The following is a 13,091-nucleotide window of genomic DNA, read 5'->3' as shown; positions in this document are numbered from 1 at the left end:
AATTGAAGGAAATATTAAAAAAAAAAAACCTGTACTTTGAGATCGCATAAAGAACCAAATCTAAGAGGCTGACTAGGCATAATTATAGTGAGGGGCAGCCTATTATTACCACATCGATATTAATTTTATAAAATGATGCGCACATGCACATCGACTAAGGGGATATAATGGCGCCCTCTATAAATTCATCCGCAAAATTCGGGACTTCCCCGTTACAAATGCTGGAAAAGGGAATTTTTACCGCGCATTGGAGAGCCCCTAGATAGTTATGCACAATAGCTAACGTAATGTCTACGTGTCCTAGGAACAACTGTTTGATGTACTAGAAAGTCTGTTGACAATAACTGAACATAAAAGGAACTACGTAGCCTCCGACGTCGCCTCATTCGTGCATTCAAACAGAATATATAGCACAACTGTTTCACGGAGAATTTATATATTTAGAAAATACGCCAGACGAAGCACTTGAATTCTCTACGTGAACAAACGACACATCCCACCACTAAGGGTGTGATTCTCCGGTAATTTTCAGCTGATATCGTGTTGAAAAGAACTCGAAGTGACTCAAGACGGAAAATTCCTCTCTGTATTGCAAATATTGCAGGAATTTTCTTGTAGTGACTCAGACGCGATTGGTGAGTTTGTGAAACATAAGTTTGTTTTCAGCTCGAATTGGTCTTATGTCATTCGATTGACCTCACGTCCAGGTGACCCGTGGATGGAGAGTGTCAGCCATTAACCTGATTGAATCATCACTATTATTTATTTAAATAAGGGTAAGTTTAGATTGCATTGTCTGGATTTGGTAGTGAGTCGGCAATTTCCTCTTTTGCTTACAATCAACAATTATTCATTTTTAATTTCAAACTTGATCTATTCAAGATAAAGAATATTTTTATTAAAAATATTCACATAGATTTTTTTTGTTCCGACCTCTGAACTCCCAATTCCGTAGCGTTATATAGAATTCGTTGTGATCTCTTTTTTACTTTTTCACCAATAGCTCGATTTCTAATCACTATCAGTATCATTTTTACTAACTCGAATTCACCACGTACTGTATGGTATGTGAATAGCCTCACTGTCCATGTTCAACACATCCAGTTTGGAGAAGGAAAGACAATACAAAATCAATGACTCATCTACTTTTGTGTGAAGGATGGAGTACTTAAAGGGCAAGTCCGGCGTTTTTGCAAGTTGATTTGAATAAAAGATTTTTTTTTAGGTGTATCATATTTTTATTGTCAATGAAAGTCGTTACCATTATAATCTATCAGACCCTACAGGAGAATCAATATATATTTGTTTAGTCCTTCAATTTTGAATTCTAAGCTGATAGTCTTAAATGCCAATGTTATGGAGTCGACCACATACTCATAACTAACAGGCCTTACGTTAATCCGCTTTAATTCTATTAAAAAGGTTTTCTGAAATTCATTGATAAAAAAAGGAATTAAAAACTTAATGAAGTAAATATCATGGGGTGGGAAACAAGCTCAGTAAGAATTATTTCATTTATTTCCGACTTTATAAAAATATTCCTCCTAAAAGCAGGCAACTTTTTTTTTTTTTTGGGGGGGGGGGGGGGTAAGAGATTCTTTGTAGTACGCAGACTGTCGAATGGTTCTTATTTTGACAAATTTTTGTGGACATAAAGTGAAGATTGTTAGTTGTGGACTTCCTATATTAAATGATGAATTAACCAGGAGTACAAATATATGTTTGAATATAAGAGTAACGGTGCTACGAAGTTGTGTGAAATGATACAGATCAATAAGGTGCGTATACTACTGCGTAGAATAATGAGTGTTTCCCCTACGTATAACCAACCACGGAAATGTGGTCCAGTATCAATTTCAAACAATAAAATTATTCATTTTCATCGACCTTTGTACCAATAGTGCCCTCCCCGATTATTTCTAGACCGCAGTCTAGCGCTAATAGAACGATGAGACCTGTATCAGAATTTTTATTGTATTTGAATTGATTTTATTTTATTTCTGATTTTCCAGATATAATAATTGAATAACAAAGAACATAATTATAAACGTAAGGTATAATACAAAATATACAAACGATAATGTAATAATAACAAAGGAAACCAAATTTCTTGTAACTTTCATGTTTGCAAAGACCAAATAGAATATCTTGTATCTTGTTAAAAGATTTTTTTCAAATATACATATTATAACGAAACTTAATATTTCTATAACATATTATTATGTATTAAAATTATTTTCCAAACTATCTGTGGAAAAAGTGCAAGGAACGCCATCATAGGCGATGCTTGACTAGGATGGCGGCCTAAAAACAAATATTAAAACAATCTGAAGGTGAAATTTAAAATGAAAATACGATCTTTGTGAATGAGTTTGTGAGTGTGTTGTGTGAGAGTATATCGAGTGTATAATGTGTGTGTTGTGTGCGTGTGCGCGTGTGATTGTGTGCGCGCGATTGTGCGTGTGTGTTTGTGTATCGAATAGTGGATGTGCAGGTAGCTATGTGCTGTATGGTGGAGTGGAAACAAATGTTGCCTTTACAACAAAGGAAACAAAGAAAACGAAACAGAATACGAAATATGCAAAAATTAGTTGCAATGTGACCAAAATTTGAGATATCAACATATCGTAGAAGAAAACAAATACGAGGTGGAAGATATTATTTTAAAGTCGGCTTGAAAGAATATAACATTAAAATACAGAAATGATTAGGCAAATAACAAAAATGAGTTTCCCGTCCAGACTTTTCACAAAAGGAGGAAGCAGGGCATTACTATTTTTAATTTTCTTTTTTTTCTTCATTTTTTTTCCCAAAATGGCCGCCATGCTAAATATAGCTGGCCAAGGTATATCTTTTCACAGAATCATACTGATGCATTGTACGCCATAACAAATGATTTGTATCATATCAGTCAATTTGCTAAGCAAGTTTCAAAAGTCAGAAACTGAAAAATGTACATGTGTTCAGCTTGTATTAGCTATAGAAGCTATTTAGATCTAATGTAAATCATAGCCTTTTTGTTGTTGTTGGTGATTCCCTGTGGTATACGAGCAGACGACGCGTGTAAGAAAAAAAAGGAGGCGGCGGCCAATAAGGAGTCGGGCGGTGACGAGAAACTCGTTGGCCTGAATTCACAAAGGAGGTTTGTATTCAAACCTCCTTTTGTTTCGCCAAACCTCCTTTTGTTCTTTACAAACCAGGTTTGTAAAATACGCGTAAAAACGCGTCATATGACGTACGAAAACCAAGGTTTGTCGACAAACCTCCTTTGTGAATTCGGGCCGTTATGTTTGTTGAAAGGCCTTAGCCATTTTTATAGTTATGACACAATAGCTCTATTACGGCAAATTTTTTAACTCGTGTCCTTTTATCTGTAATAGCTTTGTAAAGTAGGCCGCGTTGTGTTCAGTGATTCGTTCTAAAGCAGATGTATACCATTAAAATATTTTAAAAAAATTCAAGTCACGTACTGATAATTGCAGATTTCAAAGAAATGGCATTAAGATCATTTTTTAAAAACTAATGATTACTCTTTTTCATGACCTTTACCAACTCGTAAGCATTATATATGTCAATAATAATTTCAAATCGCAATTTCCCTCGGGTTTTTCCGTTGAACGCAATTTGTTTTTATTATCAAAATCTTGATATGCGATACAAAAATGGTTAATACTGAAGCCAAATGGTACATGTACAAGGTCATTGCAATTGCAAAATGACAACAAGATACGTGTTACAAGAGAGAAAGATAGAGGGGTATAAATATATATATAAAGAGAGAGAGAGAGAGAAAGAGAGAGAGAGATAGAGAGAGACTTATTCGTGTACGTTTGACTGCTCGCTCTCTAGCATATAAAAAGTTATGAGTCTACAAGGCGTGCATGTACTAAGTACCTTATCAGATAATCACACCCTGGGACCGAGAATCTATCACACCTCCAGCTAAAAAGAAAAAGAACAAAAAACAGAGATAAAACATAACAAAAGACGCAATTGATGAACAATATTTTAATATAAGGTTCCAAATAAGTATTGACCTAGAAACTGGATTTATAGGCTAGTAGCGCAAACTTGCTTCAACAAAAATTAATGTTATTATTGTTTATTTTTTTACTGGTTGTCTCGTTGCATATTAATGAATAAACTGCAACACACGAAATATAAATAAATATAAATATACAATTTAATAAATACATAGTTGTTTGTATTGCTTCTAACATTTGAAAAAAATTTCCTGTTCGAATTACCTTTATTTAGAAGTTTGATTTCCATTAAATTGCAACAAGTTGGTATCTCATCAGCTACTAGACGTGACTTTTAGTCTGAAATTATAAGCTCTTGAACATTCTGTAAATTACAAATTAGAAAGATTATTATTGACATTGTTATGACATAATTTATGTGTGCAGAAGCGGGTATAATTTTAATTAATTATCAAAGCAATTTTAGCTTACAGAGCTAAAGCGAACGATTTTAGAAAAAATATCTTAAGAGATGTCAACATTGATTATTTATGATCAGAATTCAGGCCACATGAAATATCATTCAAGTTCTTACCATTCGCTGATGTCGATTGAATCATTGCTCGTCGACTGCGAAACTGCCTCATTCAGTTCACCATTCTACAGTCTTGCTTGGTAATATGACAATACATGAGTTGGGTAAAACCCGAGCAGCGGTTTTCCCCAAAAAACAAAATATCGTGCCACATAGCCCTATTAGGGTATAATGCTCTTGAGTACGAAATGACGTATCTTTACATGCCTAACGATTGGTTGATTTTTAATTAAATGTCTGATGTTATCTCATGCGCATGCCCCCTTTGACACCGACAGACAGAATCATTGACTTTATTTGGAATCATTGGAAAATAATGGCACAGCATTTAACACTGAATGTATAAGGGTATCATTTGCGAAAAAAAGTATGTAAATTAAATAGGAAGATTACATGACTTTGAACTAAGTCGATGTAAAAGAACCCCACCCCCCCGACAGTAATGGTTATACATATAAATGTATTTAAAAATAAAAATAAAAATTAACGATAACAAAATTAAATCCGAAAGTCAATATCTAGATATGGACTGCGATGTTGTAGTACCATAAATCTTTAAAAAGAATTTTATAAGTTCAATTTCTTTCTTTTTTCGTTCTAGAAAATGCCTTCATGTACAATCATATTTTTGTGTGTTTTCATCCAGCCACATAATGTCCATCATGAATGACGGAGCTGATCAGTCGTCAATCCCAGATTCCATGGATGTCTTTGACCATTTTTTTCCGGATGGGTTTCAGCAATATACTGGTAGGTTAAAACAAAAATTAAAGGGTTGGTCTTTTACAAGGTTTATTTCCTTTTTCAGTTGGCTACTGCCTCCCTCACTTTTTATAATACATCTTATTAAAGTTTATATATGTATTTTTATCTGTTTCTCTTGAGGAGAAAAATAAATGAGAATGAAACTGAAAAATCACACGAATTTTTGCCATATTTAAAGGAAAAGACTGTTATTTCTATAATTATCTAAGAACATCCTGGTAGGGGCATGGACATCGTCTTTTATATAATGTATATAATAATAATAATGATAAAAATCAAATACGTGTATAATGATTAAAGTGAACGTTATCATCATGAAAAGTACTTTTCTTTATTCTCAAAGCAAGTCTGTACTTAGCCAATGTGGTGATCTGATTTTTGGATAATCTAAACGTATTCCCATAATCCATGGGATTATATTGAATTTAAAATGTAAGAAAACGAAATCGATTGATATAGAAGTCCGTTGTGAAACGTGCCAAGTTCGAAGTGTATATTTATTTTCATTCAGCATGGTGATTTTGTTGTGCTCGATCTGGTGAATCATGTCAAAATGACATGCTCGTGAAGTTGGATTAAATGTAAACACTCATGTTGCGCAATGTCCTCAATTTAACCTGTACATGCATACAGTCATTGCGCAATACCAGAGAACCGTTCAATCCAAATATCGCAATACTCTGGGAATCCCCGAATGTATGCGCGCGCATCTCGCATTCTCTTTCGTTTGCGATTAGTCTCTGATCGAGGAACGCGGGGGCGATTACGTTTTGTTTACTACCACCATTCAAGCTAGCTGTTTAGTAAAATATGGCAAGAACGAAATCGGGGATTGCCTTCATCACTTTATGGATTTAGGTTTGCCTATATAACCTGTGAAGAATATACCAAACTACACTCTTACTCTGCGATTAATTAAAGTGCCGTATATTCAACTCTTTGTCAAGGGAAATATTTGTAGACCAGCGCTTCCAGACGACAGTATTATTACCAGATCAGTTCAAAAACTTTTTGTTTCGTTCGTTGTAATTTTGCTTTTATCTCGCCGCTATTTCAGTATACCGGAAACGAAAAAATAAATATTTGATTGGTAAGTTTAATGATTATGCCAGGTATAACATTTATAGCATACTCATGTTTTATCAGTTTCTTGATCTCCTTTTTTCTTTTATTCTTTATTCTACCTGCTTGTATTCAATTCTTTTTTCTTATTCAGAATTGACAGCTTAATGTCATATTCACATTGTACTATATTTATGACAATGTAATAAATAGATGGTTTCTTGTTTAATTGTTGGAGCCATGTAAAGCCTAAGTATAGGCTATATAAGATTATTGATTTTTTTAAAATTTAAAACCACTTTAAAAATATTAAAAAAATCTCCTCTGTCTTCCATTCTGATAATAATAATTGCACAAAATTGAGTAAAACTTAATGATTTTTATCTCGTTCTAAATGCAAAAGACCATTGCAAGTCGGAGTGGTACAACGGAAAATATAGCTGTATCGTAAAAAAAGAGTTATGATATTAATGACGTCTATAAATTTATCTTTATTTTGTTGAAATTGGCAGTATAAATTTCATCGAGTTTTGCGCTCTTGTTATAATTATCTTCTTACAGATGACGATGTGCTGCTTGACGGACTTTCGGTAAGTAATATTTTTTATTTAAGTAGTTATTAATTGTTTGGAAAGATTTTACGAAAATTTGTTTGAAATATCATTTTCTAAGCCCGAAATTTAAATTCCTAAAAAGTTCGACATTTTGATAAATCTAGGTATTTTCCACAGATTTTCCTATTAAAGGTGAGGATTAAATCTCGCTAATTCAAGGTAACAGTTTGTCAAAGTTCCTTAATATTTTTGTTAAGGACGTATTGAGATATAGATGAGCGGGGGTAGGAATATTACGAGGGAATATTTCTCCCTATATAGTGTCGAATTTGACAGTTGTATGCCTGACATACAAAACTCACCATCTCCCCACCATCAAAGCAAATAACACAGTGGATGATGATAAGCAGTTTTATATATATATAGACCTAATCCACATCAATTAAACATATCAATCTGTTCTCAGTTGAATATATTGTTGGGAGTTTCTACACACGTACGTTGCATTTCAAGAAAGACTTTGTCTATCTTTAGTTTTATTTGTTTAAATTTAAATTTAGTTTTCTGGCGATTGAAAATTTTTGATTGCAGTTTACATGTATTATAATTATGCAAATGTGATTTTTACACAGCAGTATATCAACCACATAATATACACATTTATGTATACATCGTATGAAATCAAATCATGCCGACCTTTTCTTGGATTCCTTTCAACAGGACATTCTTACCAGCCCAAGTTCAAACAACGGATTAACAAACTACGACGGTACGTACTCATTGTATTGGAGGTATCAGAACAATTACCTCCTTGGCAATCACCCCCGGAAAACTACCCCTAAGGACATAATAACCGACAGAAATAGATTTACCACCATATAGTCTTAATAAATTCTCAAAGGGAATACTCCAGCTGTGATCTGATTTGTAAAAATATCGTTGAACCCATTTTACCAGCTGAGTATATATCATACATTGATTATTTGGGAACTTCAGTCCCCCTTCTGAGTAATCAGCAAACATAGTTGCTCTTGAGATGTTGTCTGGGCCGTTGTTTATTATTTATATAAAAAAGTGAAAACATACATTCAAGGAGCCTCTCCATATCCAAGGATGTCTATTTCGAGTGATGGGAAATGAACACCCTAAACAAACAAAACACACACACACGAAACAACACATGCACATTAAATATATAATACTTTTAATTTGATATTAATATAAAATGTCGAGCAACAGGGTATGAAACACTGAAACGGATGGCTCAAGACCAAGGAACATGGAGAGACACTTGATATAAAATGTTGGTAGGGTCAATGAACCTGTCATAAACTGACAGATCACTATTGATGATAAAATTGAATACTTGCATGTACTTATTATTACCATCCGTATTTAAATTAGGTACAAATTAAAGTATACCTACATAATTGTGTTTTGACGTAATTGGTTAAAACGGGCATAATCATGTTTGATTTTAAATTATGTGTCGTCTCTCTATTTTGATCTATACAGGTCTCAATAATTCTTGTTAAGTTGATTGATAATATAGATATATTGACTGCTGTCTATGAGAGTCATAGTTGTTTCTATACGCTCAAAGGGACGTTACCAGGACGTTACATTCTGCTACCACCCCTAGGCGCGCAGCACCCAGGGGTCATAGCAGGATGTAACGTCCCCGAGGGCATGTCGAAAAATCTATGCCTCGAATATTAAAGCAGTCGATATATATTTTATATACCATAAGAAGAGTCAAAGATTTACATGTGCGACTAACTTACCAATCGTCCTCACATTTAAAAATTATCATCAAACTGTCCGTGAGTAGAACAGGGAAAGCAAAACTGTGCTCCAGGCAGTGGAACAGGTAAATTTAGCGATCGAATCGTACTGCGATTATAGTATCGAGCTTGCACAGAGTTATAATTTACACGTAAACCAATGGGGATCGCAGCAAAATTCAACTATGCCCGCTTTTTTACGGGCAGAGTTAAAAACACGACTTCACTTTCAACCTATCATATTACAAGAGAAGGAAAGAATCTTAAAGTAAGGTATATAAAACATTATGAAAAATAAAATATTGTTATGCGTGCACAGAAATGAACGATATGGAGGAAAAATCCACGGAAGTAGCCGCTATCCAGATATATCCAGAACATTCCCAGAACTTGGCTCTTTGGAGTCCCTCCAGCGAGCCCATGTTCAGCGCCGTGCCACCGATGCCCCCACAGGCCCACGCTGTCCATGTCGTCAGTCCCGATTGTGGCTTTCACCAATCAGAGAGGATTTATTACAGTCTAGCAGAGAATGAACCAATGCGGGTGGACTCGGAGGATGTCAGAGGAACGCCGATGGCAGAACCTAATGCCCTTGGAGAGAGCCTTGGATCCGTTGAATTGAACGCAACCACAACTGCCTCAAGTGAGTTAGAGTAGGCCTTGTAATAGAATATGATTTTTTGTTTTTGCTTGACAGTTTTGCTTGAAAAAAGGGTACGTCTCTGTCAAGCAGAAGTAGAAAAGAAATAGCAATTCTCCACTTATTTACGAAATATTAGATATTTAGATCACTTGATTATGACATTTTATGAAATCATAATCTCTTACAGTAGCTCCTAGAAGCTATCGCGGGATGATGATGCTGTGTGTCAGTGTGAGCTAGGTGCCATGGTGAAGTAAATAACTGCATGTTCACATAATGTTATTCCAATAACATGTAAGCGTGGATCGTGATCAACGTTAGACCTTGCTATTTGTCTTTGGAATGCAGTACAGTCGAATGACCACTCCCATGGACCTTCGGCTACACAGAGACAGGCTCTACCGGACAGCGGTCGAACCCAATCTACATCCGGTACAACAGCAAACGGCACAACTGCAGAAGCTGGAGGGTACTTCTCAGGTTACGAGTTGCCGGAATGTAAGTTTTCTTTTTAAATATTTTGAATTGTATCACTTCTCTAGTTCTAAATTAATGTTCGGATGTCACAATCCCCCTGGAATATGATTTCGGGAATCCTGATGGTCTTTCCCTTTCAAGGCCGAAGGGGAGGGAACACTGGTTTTTACTCTGAAACTGAAATGCGAATTAACAAGGTTACTGATGAGAAGGAGGGGGAATAGAGTTGTCCTTGGTGCAGGCATCCTGCTCCTTCTTCTTTTTCCCTTTCTGTCCTTTCCCACCTTTTCTGTAGCTTACACCACTGAGACAGAAGTGTATAAAACTCAGTTTAAAACAATATAACAATACGGTCATAGTCGCTGAAATCTCATGTCTTCCCAATAGCAATGAACGCAAATGACGAACAGTAAATATGAGATATAATTTATTTTATAAAAACCAAATTCATCTGAGAAATTTCAACACATTTCGTCCCCATTTGTCATGTTATTTTAGTTCACCATTTCAAGGTAAGCGTCAAGTTCATGTCGAAGACCGTGCTAACGAAAGACGTCACCGAGAGAGGTGGATGCTTACTTCATCATCAGCCATCAGACCAATCTCCTGTCACTGTACCAGCTGAGGTAGATAGGATACCGATTCCACTAAAGGAAGAGTTCAAATGGGAAAAAGATAAACAGAAGCGATTCACCGAGTTGATTATGAAGGGCTTCCATCGAGGGTAAGAAATAAATAACTCTCAAATCCATAATTCTTTGCTCGCGAGAATGATGTTGTGTTGAAAAGAGAATCGTTTCATAGTTATACATGTTGTCCTACAGTTGACCATATTTCATTGGTTATACCGTGTGAGTCAAAAAAAGTTTACACCTAGAAAATTGCTAATTAATTTAAAATCATCCATGAACAGTAAATTATTATACATCTGGTGAAAGAATGTTTTATCCCAAATTATTTGGTACCATTTTTGTGTGGTATGTGTTCACGCTTGGTTGAACAGGTGGCATTGTTTGCGAGAGTGCAAAAATCGACTTGCGCCAAAGTGATGCCTTCAGTATGTATTATGTTGGGATTAGTGGAGTGAGAGAATGGATTGAATGTATCAAATGAAATGCATTGCATATGTTTTTTGCAAAGGGCAAAGTCACACACACGCGCTCAAATGTTCCTTGATATTCGATATTTGATATGTGTGGCATAATTAATTTTGTTAGGGGTGTTATTTGGATCTGCAAAGACCGAATTAATACCCAAATCCCAATTGTTTTATTAAAACACCACAAAGGCAAGTTTGGCTCAAGTCGATTTTTGCACACTCGCAACGATGCCTCCTATTCACCCAAGCGTGAACACATACCACACAAAAATGATACTGAATGATTCGGTATAAAACACTCTTTCATAAGATGTATAATAATTTACTGTTCATAGATGATTTATAAAATAATTACCAATTTTCTAGTTGTAACCTTTTTTTTGATTCACTATGTAGTGGTCACATCGGATTATTCATAATGCTATAAATTTACCCTACCATGGGCAATTTCAAATGAACAGAAAAAAGAAAAATATCTCTGTCATGCAAAATGTTCACCCCTTAATAAGATTGTAAGACCGCTATGTCAGATCATTCCGAGACCCCTTCCCCCATTGATATTCTTAGTGGTTTACCTTTGTATCTCACCAGTTATGTTTCTTATGGTGTTTTTGTTACAGAGTTGAGTTTTACTCCCGAGAAAAGAATATCTACGCGAGAAGAAGATCGGATACAAAGCTATTTTGGCATAGCAATGAGCAAAAACCCGGACTAGCGAAAGAGCTGAAAAGGTACGAGGAGACTGAGGTCTTCAACTGGGAAAAATTTCGAGAAACATTTGAGGCTCGCTTGGGCTTGGAGAATCGCACAAATCTAAGACTGCCATCAATCTGGTTCAGCTTTGCCCAGAAGTGGGACAGGGAGTCTTCGCCTATAACAACCAAGTTAGTATGGGCCAGGGTTGATCCCACACGAGCTTGTGAGATGGTGGAGAACGTCACACCTGATGGCAGGTCCACTCAGAGTCTGGAATCGGTACACACCAGCCATTTTCTCTTTTCCAATGAAGCCAGTCATAGTGTTCCACAGTGATAATTCCGTTTCAAATTCTCTATTTCCGTTGGACAAACATACGAATTTATACATTTGACGTAACTACAAACAGTTCATTCATGACATAACAGCACACAAATTTATATGTTTTAAGTAGACTGTGAGTATGCAAATTTTTGACCTAGCAGATAACAGATATCTAAAAGAAACAATATATTTCATATATTTTGACAAAGTTACAGTTGATGCTACGTGATGCTATTAATGCCGCTGTCGGCATAAAGCATGGACAGAAAATAAAAGATTTTCAACGATTTTCTAGTGCAAAAGTGTTGCATTGTAATAGAATGCAGAACGGATGTTGGAACTTAAAAAATTAAGTTTCCGTTTACTTCTGCCATAGGACGTTGACCAATTAAGAGAAAAACGGTTGCTGTTATTGCGATATGCTAAAATCATGTATCTAGATGTGGATGTGTTGTCTTTATAAGAACCTGCCTCTGAAGAGTCGTTAAATACTTTTTAGAAGCTAACTGGTCACCGATTTCTACATGACAACGAGGGAATAAGAAAACATAATGAAAACATTTTGAGTATTGGTTATTGTCTTCAGTTACCAATTTTTTTCTTTTTTGATTTTGTAAGTTGACTTGTATGAAGGCTTTGAAATTTACACAGTGTCATACAATGTAACTGCAAGGGGGCACGGGGCCCATTCCCTTTTAGTTGGCTGAATTAAAAAGCGGGGGAAGGGTGAGAGAGAATGATAGGGAGATGGGGAAGACACGTTTCTATTTTCCTTACACCTATACACGAGGGCCCTGCTTTCTCGTATTTCATCAATCTATTAAGGTCGGTACCCCACCCCCCCCCCCCACCCAGTCCCCTTGAGACTAGTGGCCTTTCAATGGTGGACCTACGCTTCGCCACTACGTTCAGGTGAACATTTACACAAGGATTACAAAAGTTTCTCATCACGTCACAACATACCCATTTACTTCACGCCCTTGCTTTTTCTCGATTTCCCTTATATAATTTGTTTAGGTGAACAGTTTCGCTTTCTTTCCGTATTGTATAATTCATTTAGGTACCTGCCTTTAAAATGAATGGAAATGAATATAATTGTTGTTATATCCTGCATCAAAAATGTATTGGTG

At 35.6% G+C, this 13,091-nt stretch overlaps 1 protein-coding gene across 1 annotated transcript; it reads left to right on the top strand.

The window, feature by feature from the left end:
• Positions 1–296: 296 nt before the first annotated feature.
• On the top strand, positions 297–12,252 carry LOC100891319. Its single transcript, XM_003726558.3, has 8 exons — positions 297–776; positions 5,204–5,307; positions 6,946–6,974; positions 7,659–7,707; positions 9,042–9,365; positions 9,714–9,863; positions 10,341–10,566; positions 11,562–12,252. The coding sequence occupies exons 2-8, from the start codon at positions 5,211–5,213 to the stop codon at positions 11,971–11,973; spliced, it is 1,287 nt and encodes a 428-aa protein (XP_003726606.2). The 5' UTR covers positions 297–776; positions 5,204–5,210; the 3' UTR covers positions 11,974–12,252.
• Positions 12,253–13,091: the final 839 nt, after the last annotated feature.

The sequence above is a fragment of the Strongylocentrotus purpuratus genome, unplaced genomic scaffold, assembly GCF_000002235.5.
Source record: "Strongylocentrotus purpuratus isolate Spur 01 unplaced genomic scaffold, Spur_5.0 spur5_scaffold_8, whole genome shotgun sequence".
Classification (NCBI taxonomy): Eukaryota; Metazoa; Echinodermata; class Echinoidea; order Camarodonta; family Strongylocentrotidae; genus Strongylocentrotus; species Strongylocentrotus purpuratus.
Note: the sequence above shows the minus strand (reverse complement) of the source record. Positions and strands in the feature narration are given on the sequence as shown.

What these genes read in the sequence shown, in the direction of transcription:
- LOC100891319 (XM_003726558.3), top strand. Translation starts at nt 5,211, where the DNA reads ATGTCCATCATGAATGACGGAGCTGATCAGTCGTCAATCCCAGATTCC. An exon ending in TGGGTTTCAGCAATATACTG is followed by an intron (nt 5,308 to 6,945) that starts GTAGGTTAAAAC and finishes ATCTTCTTACAG; the next exon opens with ATGACGATGTGCTGCTTGAC. An exon ending in TGCTGCTTGACGGACTTTCG is followed by an intron (nt 6,975 to 7,658) that starts GTAAGTAATATT and finishes TCCTTTCAACAG; the next exon opens with GACATTCTTACCAGCCCAAG.